Here is a 20,072-nt window from a genome sequence, read left to right on the forward strand (position 1 = left end):
ATTAATATTTTTAAATATTAATTGTATCGTTTTCAATACAGATCACCATTAAACGGATGTAATTAATTTAATGACATTGTTAATCATTAATTGTGTTATTATTTTATTAAACAGTATTAAATCATTAATGTTAAAATTAAATGATTACATGGTTTTAATTCAAATAAATTGTCCGTTATACATTGCAGGATTATTTATGTTGTTAATGAGATACAAACCATAATTATTATGCTGTGTGCATTTCAGGAAATAAATGAACTATTTAATTAGGTCACATTTATATTATATGGATGAGTTGCCATATAGAACCATGTGAGCTGGCTAATAAGTTTAGACTCATTTATACCTTATGCATTTGTTGCGATAGACAGATGTGTGGCTGTCGGGGTATGTGGTTTAATATTATTGGCATGTATTGCCTAATTAACATACTCAGTATATTTATTAATATTGCTGGCATGTGTTGCCTAACTTATATGCTCAGTATATTCATCAGTACTTTGCGAGGTGTTATCACTGTGTAGTTTGTTATAGTCTGTGTTGTCAGTACCGTGCACCATGTATAATAGCTGATTTCCCGGGTAGGGAAAGGCGACACTTAACCACCTGGTGTGAGTCTAAGTGATCGCCGTCTATTCTGGTTGAGGTCATGTTATACATTGGATGGTTCCCTTATGATGTATACAGATATAGTACTCATCCGGATATAAATGATTAATTTATTTTATTCTCTGATTTGGGTCATAGTAGAGAGGACTTGTTCGTGGGGTTGACCCACCATTGTTGTTATTTCAGGATACGGTCAGTACCCGTTCCAAGGTTGAGGTTAGCAGTGTGGGACCACTATCCGAACTCATCTACTCTTACGATCCAGTTCAGGGTAGAAGTTTTACGTATTACTTCAGTTTCAGTTTTATTTACTTTTAACGTTGAACTCTCAGGTTTATATTTAGGGATCCTTGACATAGGATTTCCAAGTTGTAATGGAGTACTGTATTTAAATAAAGGATGGATGGATGTTGTATTATTTAGTGTTCCTTTCTTGTCTAAATTATTTTATTATCATCATTTTGTATTCCATGCTTGTATATTGCCAATTGTTTTGATATCCCTCGTTTTTCATGTATAAGCCTGATCAACTTATGCGTGGAAAATGTGGGGGTGTTACAACAGTGAGATCTACGCGTGGGTGTAAATAATTTCTTGTTTGGCCAACTCTAGGGATTTCAAAATTAGAGCACAAAATTTGGGAATTTTCATAATTTTGGAGGTAGGGGTTCCTAATTCACTTTTTCTTGCTCTTTTGTGAATCATCTTACTTGATTCGTTGTCGAGCATGTTAAATTGTGTTACTTTTCCTTAAAATGATCATATTATTGTAATGAGATATGTGTCTATGTATTTCAATTGGTGTTACATGAAATATCATGTTTATATGAATTTAATTCCACGTCTTACTTGCTTACCATGATAGAATTTTGTTGAAGGAAGTATGTTAGTTCTTTGGAACTTTTTGTGAATCATGCTAAGTAGTTAAATCTTAAAATTGGTGTGTGTAATACCTCTAATTTTAAAAGGATATTCCAGGAATTTAATTTATTATTATTTGATTATCTGCTTAGTTGTTTTATTTAATTGTTTGCTTAATTGTTTTATTTAATTATTTGTTAATTGTTTTATTTGGTTTACTTATTTAATTGGAATTTATTGTTAATTGTTTTCTTTTGTTTACTTAATTAGAATTACTTGTTTAAGTGGTTAATTGTATTCTCTTGCATTAATTGTATTAATATTATTTTTATTAATTTAATTAGTTGTATAATTGTTTAAGTGCAAAATTATTTTAACGGTAGTATAGGTTTTATCACATTATGGGAACGTAGCCGACTCAAGGTTAGTGTGGGATTAGAATTAGGGTTTTGGCTTTAATTTTACACGGAGTAGGGTAATTGTTTGAGCTTATAAATAGATAATGTTACTGGGGTTTAGGGTTTGAGAACAAACGTAATCTTAAGTCTGTGACACAAAGAGATACAGAGGAGGAAACATAGAGTGACCTTGGGGTGCTTAACAAAGCAGTTCAAGGAGGAAGGAACTGGGTTGTTTCTGGGTGGAACCAAAGCACCGGAGGAGTAAACCTGCAATATAGGACACTAACGTAGCATTCAGAAACTATGGAATTAAAGTTTCGAATCTGAAACTCAAAGGCAAGTTTCTGGTCTATTGAAAAGGATTAAAAGAATGTTATAACACATCAATTACGCATGCTTAAACAGTATTTAATTTCGTTGAATTATCTGTGTTGTATTGTTTAAGAATTTTCAACCGGAAGCTGTTGTCTTTATTTTCAAACGTTGAGTTCAATTCAACTTGTGGCTGAATACTAATGATTTAAGATTAATCCGGAACATAAATAAAACCTTAGAATAATGGTTAAACAAACTACAGAGATTTGGGTATCGCCGGAGGCGAAGAGGACAGAGTAGAAAACACAGAAAGCCTAGGAGAGAGAGGGAGAAGGCTCCCTCACCAAAGGAGCCAGCTCCAAGGAGCATGGAGCCTGCTCCATGCTACAAAGAGCAGGCTCCCTAGTATAGGGAGCCGGCTCCCACATTAAAAGAGCAGGCTCTCAATTTTGAGAGAGCCTGCTCTCACACAAAATGTTCATTTTTGGTTTTTAGGTTGTGTTTGGGACTGTACAGAGTTTTGGTACTTTGTCTAAATGGTTTTAAATGATGCATGTTAATGTTTTAGACCTGTAAGAACATGTTTAAACAATAATTCATAAAGGGATTAAGGAGGAAGCAGTGTACAGCTTGGAAAAGAACTTACAGGTTGCACTTTGAAAGTTGATCAGTTTAAACTCTGGAACTTGGAGGATTGTCTATATGTGATTTAATTTTGATTAATCATGTTTAAATATGATTATAAGTAACATGGATTACTTGAATTTAACCATACTTATGTTGGACCAAATTTGTATGCACCTTACTATTCAACTGCATTAGCTTATAGACAATTTGGAGGATATGAATGCTTATATTTGTTTTAGCAGTTTACATTATATGTTTAGGCTCTATAATGAATGCCTAATATTAATATATATGTGTTAAGTTATACTGATGCATATCTTGTAGGTTGGTTGTTAATTATTTAGCGTTGTTTAATTAACTATACTATTTGGAGGATTGTATGCACCGGTATGGGACGGTGGCATACTAGGAATGGATTAGTTTAGATACTAAGTCCTACCTAAACCGGATTGAGGTATGGATTAACTAGCCAAAAAGGTTAAGTCCATCTCATATTTAGTCATGTCAATAAAATAATTGAATGACCTAGTAGTTTCTGGAGGATTTATTATACATATATCATATCACTATACAAATGGGTGATATTTTGTATTAGGAATATACGGACCTTATATAATTATGATATGGTGCTATGATATGAGCTTGAGTCTCAGGACCATGGTTAGGGTGCGTATATCGCCTAGGATGGATAGCTGGACAGTAGTTGTTGTTCCCTGGTAGGTATAGGTACACATAACCACGTAATGTGCGATTTACATGGTATCTCTACTCAGGCTGAGACAGACCTACTGGACTAGTGAGCGCCCTTTAGTGTGTAATATATACATATATGGACTACTCTAGATATTGTTGACTCTACTTAGGATGTATCTGCGTATCGGATTCCTGTTTGGATCGTAGTAGATCAGGACTTGCATGTAGGCTTGATCCACTCTTTTATTTTTCAGGTGCTCGTCAGTTCCAGGGTTAGAGTTTGGTCGTACAGAGCAGATACAGACATCCATTCTACCGACTACGTAGGACTGCTTACTTATTAGCTTTGGATCTTATTTCAGTTATTTCACTTTACAATTGGGATTTTTATTAGGGGTCCACTAGATGGATTCCTGAGTTGTTAATTAATTAGAGGTTTTGGAGTTTGGATATTTATAACATTATTTTGAGGATTTTCAATTAGAATTCTTTTCAGCTATTATTATTTACTTCTTATTATTTCATCTTGTATTCTGTGTTCATTAAGTATTAATTGTTTGATATTTCTCTTGGATTTGGGCTTGAGCCTGATCAACCCGTGTCTCGGATCCGATGGGTATCACAGTGTATGATGATAAATGTTAATATGACATAAAAGGCATGAAGCAACTATACACTTCATTGGGAAAGAGATGGGAACTTGAATTTGAATATATATATATATATTAGGAAATAATTTTGAAAAGGATTTTGTGAAAAACCCGGCCACCTAGGAGTTGCCTAGGGATCGCGGTGTTAGTGAGGCCTATAGGGGCTAGGGAAATCGCCCTAGTGTGGTTGAGTTACCTGGGTCCTAAATGACGTCATGGAGTTGTTATGGGTCAGAGATAGTGGTCAATCCTCATCTCGTGCCGCCATAGAGTTACCATGGGATGGGTTCACTAACGATTTGGAAATGATAATGGAAATGGTTTTGGAAAATGAGGAGTGATATTGCATGGCATGGCATCTTATTGCATGGCATATTTATTTGTGGTTTTGGATTAATGATGTGGTATCGTAGTTATATATTTACTCCCGACATGGTATGATCCCAATTTCCTTATTCCTATTCATTGTGTGGATTCACGGGGGTCTCAAGAGGTGTGTCTTAGGCATCTCCTACTGAGTTTATGCTCACCCCTTCATTTTAATATTTTTCAGGAAACGGGAATGAAGTGGCAGATGACGTTCCACCACAGGCCTAGTATAGATTAGATGACCATTTTGTTATTTTTGTATCTAAGTCCCACTATTTTTGTAAAACTTAGCATATTGTATTCTGTACTGAGATTTATGGACTCTTGTTATTATAGTTATATTCATGGGCTGTAATTTTGATATAAGTTATCTTAACGTTGTATGACATGGACTTTTGATCGTAACAATATTTTTGGGACTGCAATTATGATATTTGGATTAAATAGCATGTAGTTGTTCCACCATAAGCTGAACTATGTTGAAGCAAAATGAATGGATGAAAAAAATGTTGAAATGTATTATTTGCATTGTGTTAGGACAGGTTAGGTAAATTTTGAAGGTCCAAGAGAGGCCTTTGTATTTTTATGTATTTTAGCAGGTTGTCGTAGGATCCTTTTTAGCAGAGGTCATACCATTTTTTTTTTTTTTTTTTTTTTTGTATCATTTTAGGGTCGTTACAACATATTCTTCGACGGCAATTCAGAATAACAACATGATGTGTACGCCACTGGCGAGGAGAGAATATTGCATGGCTTTGTGGATCTATGGTGGGTCTCTAATCACAATAGCCTTGTCGAGAGCTTTGTTCACAGACATAGCATTCTTCTTTTATAATTGATTCTTGTCAGCAATTGCTTCTTCCCAATTCGCCTCTATTCATATCAATTCAACCCTTATAAACCCAAAGCTCTTCCTTAGCGGAACGATTATACATATCTTGAATTATGAAGAAAAAAAAAGATTATACATATCTCTGTATGTATGTTTATATATATATATATATATATATATATAGAGAGGGTTGCAAAGAGAGGCATTTGCGTATAGGGGTGTGTATATATATTTGTGAGTGTGTAATATATATAATACAAAAGAAAATAGCAAGTATAGAGTGAACGCGATTAAGAGATGGGAGCAATGTGTTCAGAGAGCAATTTTCAGTTTATGAAGGTTGTCTTGGGCGATGTTGGTTATGTCACACGCCACCTAAAGTTCTGCGCGTAGATTTCAAGCGTCGTCATGGGCCCTACGCGTCTTCTCCGGCGAAAATTCGATTCCAGCGAGTTTTCCGGCAAGAATCCGGTTACATCTCCGGCGAGCCAAGCCGTTTAGCCGGTACTAGCCGAGTCGAGCCATATTTGGGTGTGGTGCAAAATAGGAATCAAAAGGGTAAAATAAGGTTTTCGTATTTAGTTTTGGTCAAAAAGGGGTCAGAGGGGCTTATTTGTACTTTTTTTGAATTTTATGGGCTAACATGCACATTTTCAAAAAATAGAGACTAATTTTGCACAAACTCTATATATCAGGGTGGTTTTTTGCATTTAACCCTTCAAACAGTGGGTTACAATGGTAAGAATCCCTATTACAATCAGTAGGAACATTCTTAAGCTTTCGTCTCTCTACATATGTCTATCTACTGCGCCACAGACAGTGAACCGACTCTTAAACCCAGTTATAATCGGAAAAAACATTCTCGAGCTTTTCATCGCGAACCGACAATATTCAGTGTTCTTTATCTACCAATTCGTATGTTTTTTTCATCGTTTAAAGCTCTCAATTCACTGAATTTAGTATACTTTCATTCTCATATTCTGAAACCCACATTTGTGTTCTTATCTTAACGTATGTGTTTGAGTTTAGTGTACTTCTAAAGCATAAACCCTAACTTTAGCTTTTATATGTTTTGAGTTTGAAGTGAACAATGATTTTGACTCTACATTGTTATTTTGACTCACCAATATATATAGGCATCATCATTTCTTATCGATGGTTAATCTAACCTTCTGCTAGATGGTTAAATGGTTAAAGTACTTTACAATCAATGGTTAACATGTAACTTTCTAAAAACTCTTCTAAAATGTTACAAAATTAAACTCTCCTAGAAGTCTTTCTCATACACAATTTCTTACAAACTTTTAAATTTTTTAAAAACAAATTTCATCCATTGATATTTCGCACTGTGTGATTTAACAATTATGTTTTTTCTTAGATAGGGGCATCTTCGGATTACACATTACCTAAGTATCTTTCCAATAATTGTAGAGGCGGAACCAGAAATTAAATTTAGGGGTACATTGCAATATATATATATATATATATATATATATATATATATATATATCAATAAACATGACAATAAATATAAATTATTCAAATCAAGAGGAAAGAAGAAAAATTACTCAAAATAATATGTCAATCAATGAGTGAAGATAATTAGTTAACAAAAATTTTAAAAATAAAAGAAAAATGAGAGAATTTTGAAATGAAAAAAGAAGAAGAAAAGGTTGGACTTTGATTTAAAAGGGAAATTTTAACTTGTTATAAGGAAATTAAACAAATTTAAAAAGTAACAAAGAGAAAATACAAAATTTGAGAAATAATTGTAGAAAATACAAATTTTAGGGGGGCATTATAAAAATTTATTCACATATACATATAAAAATACATAAATTTAGTATATATATTATAGTAAGAGGGGCTAGGCTAGAGGAGGCACGTGCCCTTTGGGCATACACTGATTCTGCTCTTGAATAATTTTATGCATTGTGATGGAATTGGGTTGTTTCATATTGTTTTTAGGAGTTCGGTTTCGAATTTGGCACTTTTAACTTTATAATCTAACATTCAATGTCTTTGGGAGTTGAACCTACCTCTTACTTTTTAATCTAACATTCAAATAGGTGTGAATTAATTTTGAGCACAAGAATTATTATTTAGTACTAAAAATTAAAGAAAAAACTAAAAACAGAAAACCATTCTCAAAGAACAATTTTTTATAATTATCTGAAAATAAAAATTTTTATAATTGAATTTTCACAAAACAGTTTTTTGAAAACTGAACAAATCAAAAAAAATTATACTATTTGTTTATTTTCAATTTTTTTTTGTTTATTTTCAATTTTTTTGAGAATACAAAACTGTTTACATAATTACAAATTAAGCAATCCTGTTTTCATTTTTGAAAATATCATAAGAATGTTTGAGAATATAGTAAGAATGTAGATAAAAATAGCAATCAGAATCTATATTCTAGAGAATGATAAGGAAAATGAAAATAAATTTGATTGAGGTAAGAAAAAAGAAGTTATTTAACATGACAAATAAGTAGTTATATAATTAATAATTCAAAAACAAATCAAATAGTAATTTATATAATAAATAAAAAATGTATCAGGAAAAGTCCTAAAATTGTAGATTACTGTATTATTTAGGAAGATAATAACAAGATAAAAAATAAAAAGGCGTTATAATATTTTAAATGCGCAAAACCCTAGCCCATTCAACTTAAGCCTTCAGGTCGCAGAGAGAAAGCTAGGTCGCACAGAGAGAGCGGCAAAGATTTGCCGAAGATGAGACCTCTAGACGAGAACGAGACCACCCAAGTCTTTGAGAAGCTCTTCAAATTCACAGGCAACAATCTGAAGAACATCGTCGAAAACCCATCTCACGAAGGCTCCGAAACCAAACCAGGTCGGTACTGCTTTCGAATGAACACGAACAGAGTATACTACGTGAGCGAGTCGTTGGTCAAACGAGCCACGAACATCAAACGAGACAATCTTGTTTCGCTGGGGACGAACATCGGGAAGTTCACGAAAGGTGGGAACTTTCATCTCACCGTACAGTGTCTCAATTTGCTCGCCGTCAATGCGAAGCAAAAGGTGTGGCTCAAACCCACTTCGGAGATGTCGTTTTTGTACGGAAATCATGTGTTGAAGGGTGGGTTAGGGAGGATTACAGAGAACATCGCGGTGGGGGACGGTGTGGTGGTGTTTTCGATGTCCGACGTGCCGTTGGGGTTTGGAATTGCGGCTAAGTCGACTCAGGATTGTAGAAAAATGGACCCCAATGGGATTGTTGTGCTTCACCAAGCGGATATTGGTGAGTATCTGAGAATGGAGGACGAGCTTTGAAGCTTCACCAAGCGCGGTTATTGGTGAGTATCTGAGGATGGAGGACGAGCTTTGAAGGGTTTTGGGAGGTTTGGTAAGCTGGTTTTGGTGTTGGGAACTTATACTGAGTTCTCATGAACTGGTAATTTTCAATTTTGGGTGATAACAGTCTTTTTAAGTTATTTGATATTGGTACTGAATGAACTGTTTCTGTAATATGAATGTGTTGATTAGCATAATTTACTCGAAATTTGACATTATTAATGAATTTTGTTTCAGGCAAGGTAACATATATATGTTTGGATGGTTTAAATACTTTTGTCTATATTAGGGTTTATGATTGTGGAACTTATTAACTCTCTTCATCATTTAGTTATATATAGCATTTATCTATTTTTTGTTCCATGGTTTTGATTGATAGGTATTGTGATTTTCATTTTCCGTTTGTTTATTGGTCTATTACTGTAGGATAGGGTTTTGCATGTTTGAATTTTTAAGGTTTTCTAAGAGTCATTTTCTTGTTTTTGAGTGAGGAGAGTGCACGCTCTGCATTCAGAGAAATTTGGGCAAAGAAAGGTGTATGGTGGTGGTAGCATGATATTGTTTGATAAACTGTCAAAAGGGGCTCTGCAGGTGTCAAGTGGCTTTGATGCATACTGTGAAAAATGGCAATCCATCTTTAATAGTAGTAGTGATTTAATTTCATCACATCAAGCTCAATCTCAAGCTCAAGTGAATCTGATATCTTGCTTTTGTTGGTATGCTATCAATAGATCTGTGCTTGATTCACTTTTAAGGTACAGGATTGGCTTTTTAGTAATTGCTTCCATCAAGGACTGCAATGTTTATGAGTCGCAATACTGCAATATTGCTGAGAGTGAGGGTGAGGAGGATGAAGCCCTATTGATTCAAATGAATTGTTTATATGCTATCACTATGGTAGAATTATATTTACCTTTTAGATTGGGGTGTTTTTTGTACTTCTTTGAACTTGGCTTTTTCTTGTTTACTGATAGCCATAAGCCTTCCTTGTGTTGATGCCATATTGTAGAGTTTCTTAACTCTGGTTAGCTATTACCTACCTTCCCAAAAAAAATTAAATAAATAAAGAAGAGGGAAAAAAAGACCTGGTTAGCTATGACACGTTTGCCCAGTAATTTTCTATTGGTTTGCTTTCTAGAGTTTTAGTTGTTGGATTGTTCAAGAATCTAAGATGAATATCGCTATGGAATTTAAATTATATTGCAACTTTAAAAACCTATTTTTCTGCTCTCTCTCTCTCTGTTTTTTTTTTATTTTTTATTTTTTATTTTTTAATTATTATTTTTTGCTGCTGGATTGCGGGTGGGTTTGGTGGGCGTTGTAGGGAGAAGGTGGATGGCAACAATAAGAAGTACAAATGCACTAGTAAACGGTGTGATAGTTGGGTGCAGGGTGGCTTAGAGTCTGATGTTACATACCTACGCCATTTGGAAGCCTTGTGTATGCTATCAATCAAGAGGTCAATGGCATTTTACAACTGGTTTACAAGCAGCACTATGAGCTCTTCTCTCTGTAATTTTATCCTGTTTTCAACATAGTGACCCATGAGATTTGTCATTCTGCTTTCTTTATGGACTCACTTGGAGGGGTTTGAGCAATATTAATGTGTGCGGAAATTATTAATCTGTTGGTGTGACCAATATATCTTGAACATAATCTGATGGTGTATGATCTCCTGTTGAATTAAAAAAAGTCATTGTTGCTTATCCTAACAGTTCATTTTATTTAGGATGTGACATCTCTTGTTATTTTGTTTTTTGTTTTTGTGTTTTTTTTTTTTTTTTGACAAGTCTCTTTTGTTTTTAAGTTATATATTTTTATCTCATTAGTAAAAATTTATACAGAATTGAAGGAAATTTTTTAGTGAGTGATGAGATTTTTTGTGTCTACCACTTTCTTTTGCTTTATCCATCTACACACTATTTGGTACAGCTATAGGTATGAGTGAACCCCAGAAGTTGATACCAAGGCATGGTGGGATTAAATACATACAATAGAGTATTAGCTAGCTAAAGCAAGATGTACATGCAATAGGTATTGCCAACAATAATATAATATGATAGCGGTTTGGAATTTTGTGATCATTGTTTTTACAGTCATGGGTGACTTAACTGGGAAAAACTGGGGTTGCAGTGCCATTGACACCCGTACTACTATTCAAAGTGCAAAAGAGGGTCTCTTGGACGGCCATCAAATCGAGGGAGACCGCTGTCAATTCCAAGTTTTGCTTTGGCAATTGGGGTTGCTTTTGTAACAAAGGCCATGGCTGTTGTGATAAGGTAACTAGGAGATGATTGCAACAATAATTCAATGAGTTAATTGCAGTTGCAATTTGCTACTTGCAGTGAGTGCTCTGCATTTACCCAATTTATGGGCAAGGAGAGACCATGTTACTGCAGTTTTTGTTGACTGGTTTTGTGGGAATTACTCTAAACATTGCATATATTTGTATATACTTTGACAGTACCTGAAACTTTTTATGACTAATCCTCAATCAAGTCTTAATTGATATTAATTACAAATTAACTGTCAGTATATATACAATGATATGTAAAAAGCACTCGAGAGTTTTCTTTGGGATTCGCTCCCCTTTTGAGCATTTTTTTATAAAATTGAACTTATCAAAAAAAAAAAAAAAAAAAAAGCACTCGAGAGTTAGTTCAAATGTTTTGTTATATCTTTATGTATGATCATAGGAATTTTGTTTTGATAAGTTGTATGATCATTGGACTTAATTTAGATATTTTAGAAATTTAGAGGCTATTAAGTTTGGCTGGTATATAGGTCTTCATCTCTTCATCAAACTAGCCTTCTTGATGTGAAATGAACTACATTGGTTGTGGTTGTTTTTCCATATGATAGCACATGTTTTCTTTTGTGGAAAAATGTGTAGGTACCCTTCAACTATCACTACTAGTTTGATTGCTCACTTGTATGCTAATACAAGTCATGGGTTGCTCATATATTTGGGAATACTTAAATGTCTACATTATGTAGCAGAGAAGAAAAACATGTATGTTTGTTTTTTTTAGATACTCTAGTCTATATGTGATCTATGCTTTTGATTGATTGGGTTTTTTATTTTAATTTTCCTTTTGTTTGTTGCTCTATTACAGTAGGGTAGGGTAGCGTTTATGCTTGTTTGAATTTTTGGGGTTTTTGAGAGTCCTTTTGAGTGCAGCACGGTCTGTATTCAGAGAAATTTGGGCCAAGGAAGGTTTATGGTGGTGGTAGCATAATAATTGTTTGATAAATGCCCACTGGGGGCTCTGAAGGTGTCAAGTGGCTTTGATGCATTTTGTGAAAAATCTGTGTTTAATGGTGGTAGTGATTTAATTTTATAACATTAATCTCGAGCTCAAGTTAACATGATATCTTGCTTTTGTTGGTATACTATCAATATATTTGTTGCTTGATTCACTCTCAAGGTGCAGGATTGCCTTTTGAGTAATTGCTTCTAACGATTGTAATGTTTTATGAGTTGACACTCTTTGGTAGTAGTTGAATTAGCTTTTTGTTACTGTCCAGCAAATCTTTGGGGTCTCTTTGAATTGTTCATGCATACATTTAAAGCTTAGAACTTATTCTGAGTTCTTGTGAGATGGTAATTTTACATATTGGATGAAAACAGTCTTTAAGTAATATGACATCGTTACTAGATGAACTGGTTTTGTCATATGAATGTGGTGATTGGCACAATTTACTTGAAATTTGAAATTATTAATGAATTTGATTTGAGGCTTTTGTGTTTATTAATATTGTATGAAATCTTTCTTCTTGCTTCTCTGTCTAGAAAAAATGGGAGCTTTCGACAAGTCTTACCGCATACCAGCATTCTTGTTGCAATTGGTATGGGGGATAGATTTTGCATTTAGCTGTTTATTTGAATATTTGTCCTTGACACTAAATTGAAGAATTAAGGCTATTTAGGATTCGCTTGTGGATTGACCGCATTCATAAATTTGATGATATATATATATACCGGACACTGATATGTAGTAAGCCATCTCAACTATGGTTGTCAGTGGTGGTTTTAAGTTTATCAAAATGTTTTCTTTGTTCATGTCTTTTGCTTTATGTAGTACTTATTATTCTTTGTACCATAACTTGCCTGCACTCCCACTCTGTCAAATTAATGACAAACAAAACTTCATATTGAATCTAAAAGGAAAATTTTTTTTCTCGGAGAGAATCTGAAAGTGTTGGGTGAGGATAAGATATCATTTTATTTCGTACTACAAAATGAAGGACAAGATGATTTTTAGAAGGTGAAGCTACTTTTACTTTTGTTTTGCCTTATCATTGGCCTTATTCTCATTGTTAAGTGTAAGGGAAGAACTTTTGATGTTAGGTGTTACCTTTATGGGGCATTCGAAGCAATTTTTGACTGATTCACACATTCTTATCATCATCACAGGTTCGAATACCTCAGTTTTGTACCTTTTTCCCATTCCACTCAGGAGAAGGAATAGATTTGGGGAAGTATTCTTTTGCCCGATGAGCAAAAAAAATATTGAGTTTGCGTGATTGTATGATCTGTTAAAGAAAATGAACCCCTTAAAAATCTTAATATATTTTTTGATCCGTTTGAATACCGTAAAAGTATAATATTTCCTGTTCTTTTTGCTTCCCCTGTATTCTCCAACTTTATTTGTGCTCTCATTTTTATGTTCTTCCATGAAAGATACCTCCAGTAAAAAGTCTGCAGGAACTAGGTTGCTGAACTTTCAATATGATATCAGGCAGTCTAGGGTGGCAGTGAATGGTAGTTTTGAATGAACATACCGGAAAATGACACGTCAAAGATTGACGTCCATATAAAGAGTAACTTATTGTTGTTTCATGTCTTGTGCTGTTGCATATTCAGGTACATGTCATCGCCTAACTGGGATTCATGATTGTGTCAAATTTTTTGAGGTAGTAACTGGAAGTGTCTGGTGGAAGTGAAGGATTGATGAATGTATGGCCGTTTTTTTACTTGATTGAGGATATTATTAAATCGCGCGCAAGCACGCCCATGTGTGTGTAAACTGTTTAACACAGTTGTATATGCAAATTCAGTGTTGGAATTAACTGTCTTGATTGGCTTCTGTTCAATTGCATCTCCACTATTTTGTTGCGAGTCCATTCACAGTGCTTGATAAGTTGCTTTCAGTTGAAAACATTTTAGATTTCTGTTGGCTTTTGAGCTCTCTTTTAAGTTTCAATTTGTAAATTAAATAAGAGATGGCAGTGGATAAATAAGGTTGTAAAAGGGATTTTGTTGCATGTACTTTTTTTTTTTTTTTTGGGTGGGGTGGGGTGGGGTGTGGTGGGATGAGAACCTTATATTAGGGTTTTCTGACGAAGGAGTTGAGAGACAGAGATGAAATTGCATCTCAAGTTTTTTGAAATTAGATTAGATTTTCAGCGAGTTTTTTTTTAAAGCGTATTGAAATGTAGATGAAATGCGTTATAAAGATGCAAGTGTGAAGAAAAATGCTGCAGCAGTTGCAGCGCCAAAGGTGTGAGTGCGATACAATTTTGTCTGTATTGAAATGTAGATGAAAGTGAAACACAGCTGACTGCTAAGACAAACAGCCTCTGTATATTTGGAATACCCCGTGTTTGCTCTGAAGGATGAGCCGGATCCTTTGGCGTGGCACCTTTGGTGCTGTAGCATTTTTCATTGCACTTTCATCTACATTTAATTACAGTTGAAACATGAAATAATATGTTGAAAATAGATGTAAAACACGGCTGATTGCTACCACAAAGATATTGATAATCAAAGGTTCTGATTGTTTCACCTTTGCTTGAATAATTTTCACCTATGTATAATTTGTTTGCCATATTTATTTATTGTATTTATTTATTTATTTATTATTATTATTATTTTTTGTCATTCAAAGGCACAAAGGTCAAAAGCCAAGATGGCAGTACAGAGGTATAAAGTCAAGTCAGAAAAGACATATAAATCTTAAAGCAAAGTAAATAAATGAATCTTAAAGCAAAGCAAATAAATGAAAGACATGCTCCAGAATGTGGATGAAATAGAGGCCAACACTCTGTAAACGGAATCATCATGGGAGAACGCAGCAAAGACTGAAAGGTCTGACCATCATCACGGCAACCGCTCCAAAGTTACAACCACAAAGTGCTTCAATACCCAAGAAACCCCGCACAAAATCAAATCAAGGAGAAAAAGATTAAATCGAGGCGGGGAAAAACAAAACCGACCTAGACCAGAGATCTAATCGGAGAAAACAACATATCCGCCCATGCGATCCGAAATAGCCGAAGAAAACAAAAAAATGGTGTAAAAAAACCCCCACGGAGCACACTTATTGAAATAGCCGAATTTATTGCAACTGTGGGAGGCGGCCTTCATCTCCCTCCTCCCATAGAAGGGAGCAGGGAGGCAAAGTGAAGAAGATGAAGTTGACTGTTAGAGAGAGGTGGGAGAGAAAGTTGGGGAGGCTAGATATTACTGACTCCCCATTTGTTTACCATATGATAGATCATCAGTTTCTACAAAAACTGTATCAACTATAGTTACTATATGCAGAACATCTTCTGGTTGTTCCTTTTCTATTCCTATTACCAAAAACAAAACAAAAAAAAAAAAAAAAAATAGTGACTTGTGCGCATCCAGGGAATCGAACCCTGGTCAGTACCGTGGGAGGGTACTATGATACCACTACACCAGATGCGCTCGTCTTGCTAATCTTGTAATGACATACATATATTGTTGCAAATAGTGAAACAAGTAAAGTTGATTTCCTAAGCAAGAGAGCAGCCCGTTGGTTTTGAGAATCAAATAAAATGAATTACTGGACCAGGGTTATTAGGACTTTGATCAGAGCAGGGTCAACAACACTAGTAGGCCCATGTTTATATCTTGGTATATCTCTTCTGGCCCACTATAATTATGTATATGTATCCATGGATATAAAAGCCCATCAGAAAGCTTTTTCGCCTCACTGGGCTTAGGAGTAGGTCCATATCTCTGAATTTCCACATTACACTTTTTTTTCCCCTTAAAACAATCATTAGATTACTTGACTTGGCATATTTGTTCTAGATCTCTCTCTCTCTCACACACACACTCACACGGGTTGGTGAGTAAACACTAAAGGTTTAGTTCAATGGTACCTCTTGACAAGTGAGGGTGGGAGTCCATTTAGGTATAAATGAGTGTGTGAGTTTTTTTTGTCAAAAATAAAATATAAAAAACAAAATTAATTTTCAGTGATAATAAAGGTATAAAAATAAAAGGTAAAACGATAATCATGAGATGACATAAAAGTGACCCTAGATGGGTTTTTTTGTAATTTTAGTGGGTTTACCTAATCACTTTTCAATTTTAATCAATAACCTAGATATATATATATATATATTGGTTATAATTTTAGCGATTTTACGTTATCACTTTTCATTTTTAATCAAGAACCTTTACATTTCTAATGGACACGCATAACTATCTTTAATAAACTTATGATGCCCCAAAAGCGATGTGACATTTATTAATATAGAAAAGCATATAATCGTTGCATTATATAAGCTTTGTGGAATTTTAATCTTATTCTTAATTAGTTTGATTAGGACACAATGAACCTATCATTATCAATGGATTATGGAATACAATCACCTAAAATTCTGCTAATTTGTTTTCTCGAAGGAATTGATCCTTCATTCCAAATGTTTAGGGACTTTATTCTCATAATCTATGTAATTGGTCTAATTCCATCATTTTTATATCAAAGTTGGGCATAAACCTAATAATAGATAACCATATCATCTCTTATTCCCTTTTATAGCCAAACATGCGATCTCACTTTCTCTTTGTAAGAAAAATTCCAATTGGTACCTAAAACAAATGCTTTTGCCAAAAATTCAACTTTTAGCATACCCAATGAGGTTTATACCATATATTTAAGTTGCATTAATGAGAATAAAAACATAATTATCTGTGATTTAAAATAAAGATGCCCATTCTACGATTAAGATGGTTATTGTTCCAAAGATTACTACTTTGTTAGAGAAATTCCATTCCATCTATAAACAAATACTCCATGGAAAAAAACGATACAACTATTGGTGATTTCTAGTTGCTTTCCATTTGTGTATTAAGGAAGGATCAAGACCTCCATTTTGCTTACTAACAAACGAATGATGTCCAGATTAAGCCATCTAATGCAAACTATTCCCATTCTTTAACTTTAATGATGCTTCATTACACACACACACACACGTACACACACACACACACACACGTATATACAATACATTTGTACTTAACAACTTTGTAGTTTGTATAAAACACTACTAGTAGAATGTGATTTTGCATGTACGCATTGAGAAGTGATACATTAGCCGACTGAAATTGTTGTTAGTAATTCTTAGAAAATATTACTAGTAGACAGTGACGGACTCAGAAATTTGTTTTAGGGGGGGCCGATTTTAAACAATAATGAGGGTGTGAGTGAGAAAGGGGAAAAAAAAAAAAAAAAAAATCAATGAGGGCTTAACAAGAATTTTTAAGTAAAAACTAGAATTTTAAGTACCCCCACTGGGGCATCACATGGGTCCGTCCCTAGTAGTAGAATGTGGTATATACACGCATTCACGAGTGATGCGTTAACCACCTTTCAAAAAAAGAAGAAAAAAAATGATTTGTTAACCGTCTGAAATTGTGTTCCCTACATCAGTACATCTAATACATAACAATTTCAGTCGGCTTACGTATCACTTGTCAGTATATATATACAAAATCACATTCTACTAGTAGTTTTCTTTACGAGCTACCCCAATATATCCAATGCATGAAAAGGCTCGAGTCAATGAGTCTCACCTCAAATTATCTAATGCATTGACTCTCACCTCAAATTATCTAATGCATAACAATTTCAGTCAGCTAACATATCACTTGTCAATACCTATATATACAAAATCACATTCTACTAGCAGTACTCTTTACGAGCTATCCCAATACATCCAACGCATGGAGAAGGCTTAGTCAATGAGTCCCACCTCAAATCATCTTATGCATAACAATTTCAGTCGACTAACGCATCACTTGTCAATACGTATATATACAAAATCACATTCTACTAGTAGCTTCCTTGATACATCCAACGCATAAAAAGGCTTCCGTCAACAATTTCGGTGGTCCTTCTACACAAATAACATTATTCACATGTATAATATATGTATATGGATAAATATTTTTTCAACAGAGACAATTCTCGACACATTCTTTATGAAATTCCGATCATGAACTATCTAGCAGGGCACCAACATTTCCCTTTAGTGATTAGGATGGATCAACTGCTTTTCTTACAAAAAGATGAGGTCAGTATGGAAAGGTATGTGCACTACAAAGTGTGTTGTTTGATTAAATGTAGGAATTAGATTTTGGCTCTTTCAAGGGTGTGATCATATGGGCCTGTATCAAATGTTGATGGGTGAGAGAGTTTCCATTTTTTTTTTGTGGAGCCTATTGTTCTGTAATTCTCAACTTGATCTAGGGTTAAAATAAAGCTTGTCGGGTGGGGGCTCAAAATTGTTCCATGAATAACTGACTTTATGTTAACATTGAAGCATGAAGAGAATAAAGATGTGCTGATGTGGCGCGACGTGGAACCACACAGTGTAATATTGGATATCTGACGTGGCCAAATAGTATGTGGCGGGAATGTTGGGTAATGACGCCTCAGCATCTTCGTCATCCTTAAACGTAAATTCAATTATTCGTTCCGTAATTGACCAATATTTGAAATAGCCTTTAGAACCAATTCTAAGGAAAGAATAACTTTTTTTTATTTCCTTGATTGGTTTGTGATCACAATGGTTTTGTCCCGAATTTTAGAGTTTCACGTGACAATAAAATCTTGATTTCATTGCAATTGTTACAACAGAACATAAATATTTAACCAATTAGTAATATTAAAGCTAAAACTTAAAATAGATGAAAATTTTATTTAAATTTGGCTAGTTAGTTCATTTGGACTACCATATCAGATGAATTATCATTTCTATATACCAATATATATTTGTGTGTTTCACAAGTATGAAAATAGAGAAATTGATCAACTCATTCATTTAAAAAAAAACGATAATTAAGGAATTGAGTGACCATTCATTTGAAAAAACGACAAAGATGATGATGACAATGACGATGCATGAAAATCAAATAATGCAAAGCAAAGTCAAAAACCTTTTCTTTGTGAAAATGTGATCCAACCCTCATTTTTCAAAGAATTCCAATACAAGTTGGTGAAATTGAAACTTGAAAGCTACCGGTTAAAGTGGTCCAAGATGAAATAGAGATGAAGATGGAAGAAGCTGCAGATATTTTTTTTTGGGGTCCCAAGTGATCAAATCTTTTGTGATGATGAGATTGGCTCGTGAAAATGCTAGGTCTGGTCGGTCAGATCCCGGTCAAACAGGACCATGGGGCATCATAATCTAACAGGGTTGAGACCATGGTGGTTGATAAAGATAAAAAATGTATGCCCTAAAGCCCTACAACAAATACATTTGGCCATTCGAATGTTTGGATAAAACGGGGTGTTGCAATTAACTTTTATCGAATGGAAAGCTGTTGCTTGCTCCATATGATATTGACTTTTTTAAGACACTAGGCAAATGCACTATGACTTACTTATTCCACGAGCAATTCTACAATACTTCGAAGATATTTTGTGAATCCTGATATTCTTTTTAATTAAATTTTTTTATTTATTGTGAAACTCCCCTTTCTCTATTTATCAAAAAAAAACAGAGAATTTTGATTGTAAGTGTGTATTACGTGTCAGAATACCTCCAAAGTCTTATAGAATTTTCTCACCGCAAAGAAATTCCACCAAAGTATACAATATCGCATATACTCGTATGTTTTTTCCTTGATAATAAGTTTTATTTCCCTTAATAATAGAGAATTTGAAATTTTTGAACAAAAACATTGGAAAGGATATCACATGTTAAGTATTCAATGTATACTTTCTCCCACCTTGTATATGATGTGGGGGCAGCTTGCTTTTATACAATGGGGTGCCTCGTGAAATGATATATGTGGGGACTGTCTCAAATCTTTTGTCTCCAAACTTTGCAGTAGAAGAACCAGAGTAATATACTCTTTTATGACCCTATGTGATGTCAAGAGTGAATTCATTTGGGAATGTTTTACGGGATTGATAATATATAGATAGATTAACGAATAATTAAACAATTAGGCAAAATACTTGTCTGGATAAAAAACCTCATATTGGTCACTATTTGTGGGAAGTGTGAACCACAATTCCAACAAGAAGAAGAACTGAGAATCCCTTTGTTTTTGGTCCCCACCAACCATCACACTGTTCTAGAATTTCGCCATTCCATTCACATATATTGGAATAATCACCGCACC

At 34.2% G+C, this 20,072-nt stretch overlaps 1 protein-coding gene and 1 non-coding gene across 2 annotated transcripts; one reads left to right on the forward strand and one right to left on the reverse strand.

Moving 5' to 3' along the window:
- Positions 1–7,995: 7,995 nt before the first annotated feature.
- On the forward strand, positions 7,996–8,921 carry LOC132275280 (uncharacterized). Its single transcript, XM_059776741.1, has one exon. The coding sequence runs from the start codon at positions 8,096–8,098 to the stop codon at positions 8,657–8,659; it is 564 nt and encodes a 187-aa protein (XP_059632724.1). The 5' UTR covers positions 7,996–8,095; the 3' UTR covers positions 8,660–8,921.
- Positions 8,922–15,303: 6,382 nt separating this feature from the next.
- TRNAG-CCC (transfer RNA glycine (anticodon CCC)) lies at positions 15,304–15,374 on the reverse strand. The gene has a single exon. It is a non-coding gene; the product is annotated as a tRNA-Gly (tRNA).
- Positions 15,375–20,072: the final 4,698 nt, after the last annotated feature.

The sequence above is a fragment of the Cornus florida genome, unplaced genomic scaffold (genome assembly GCF_030987335.1).
Source record: "Cornus florida cultivar Cherokee Brave unplaced genomic scaffold, ASM3098733v1 CherokeeBrave_3.0.0_Hap2_Chr09, whole genome shotgun sequence".
Classification (NCBI taxonomy): Eukaryota; Viridiplantae; Streptophyta; class Magnoliopsida; order Cornales; family Cornaceae; genus Cornus; species Cornus florida.

Coding starts and splice junctions, on each gene's coding strand:
- LOC132275280 (XM_059776741.1), top strand. CDS start 8,096: ATGAGACCTCTAGACGAGAACGAGACCACCCAAGTCTTTGAGAAGCTC.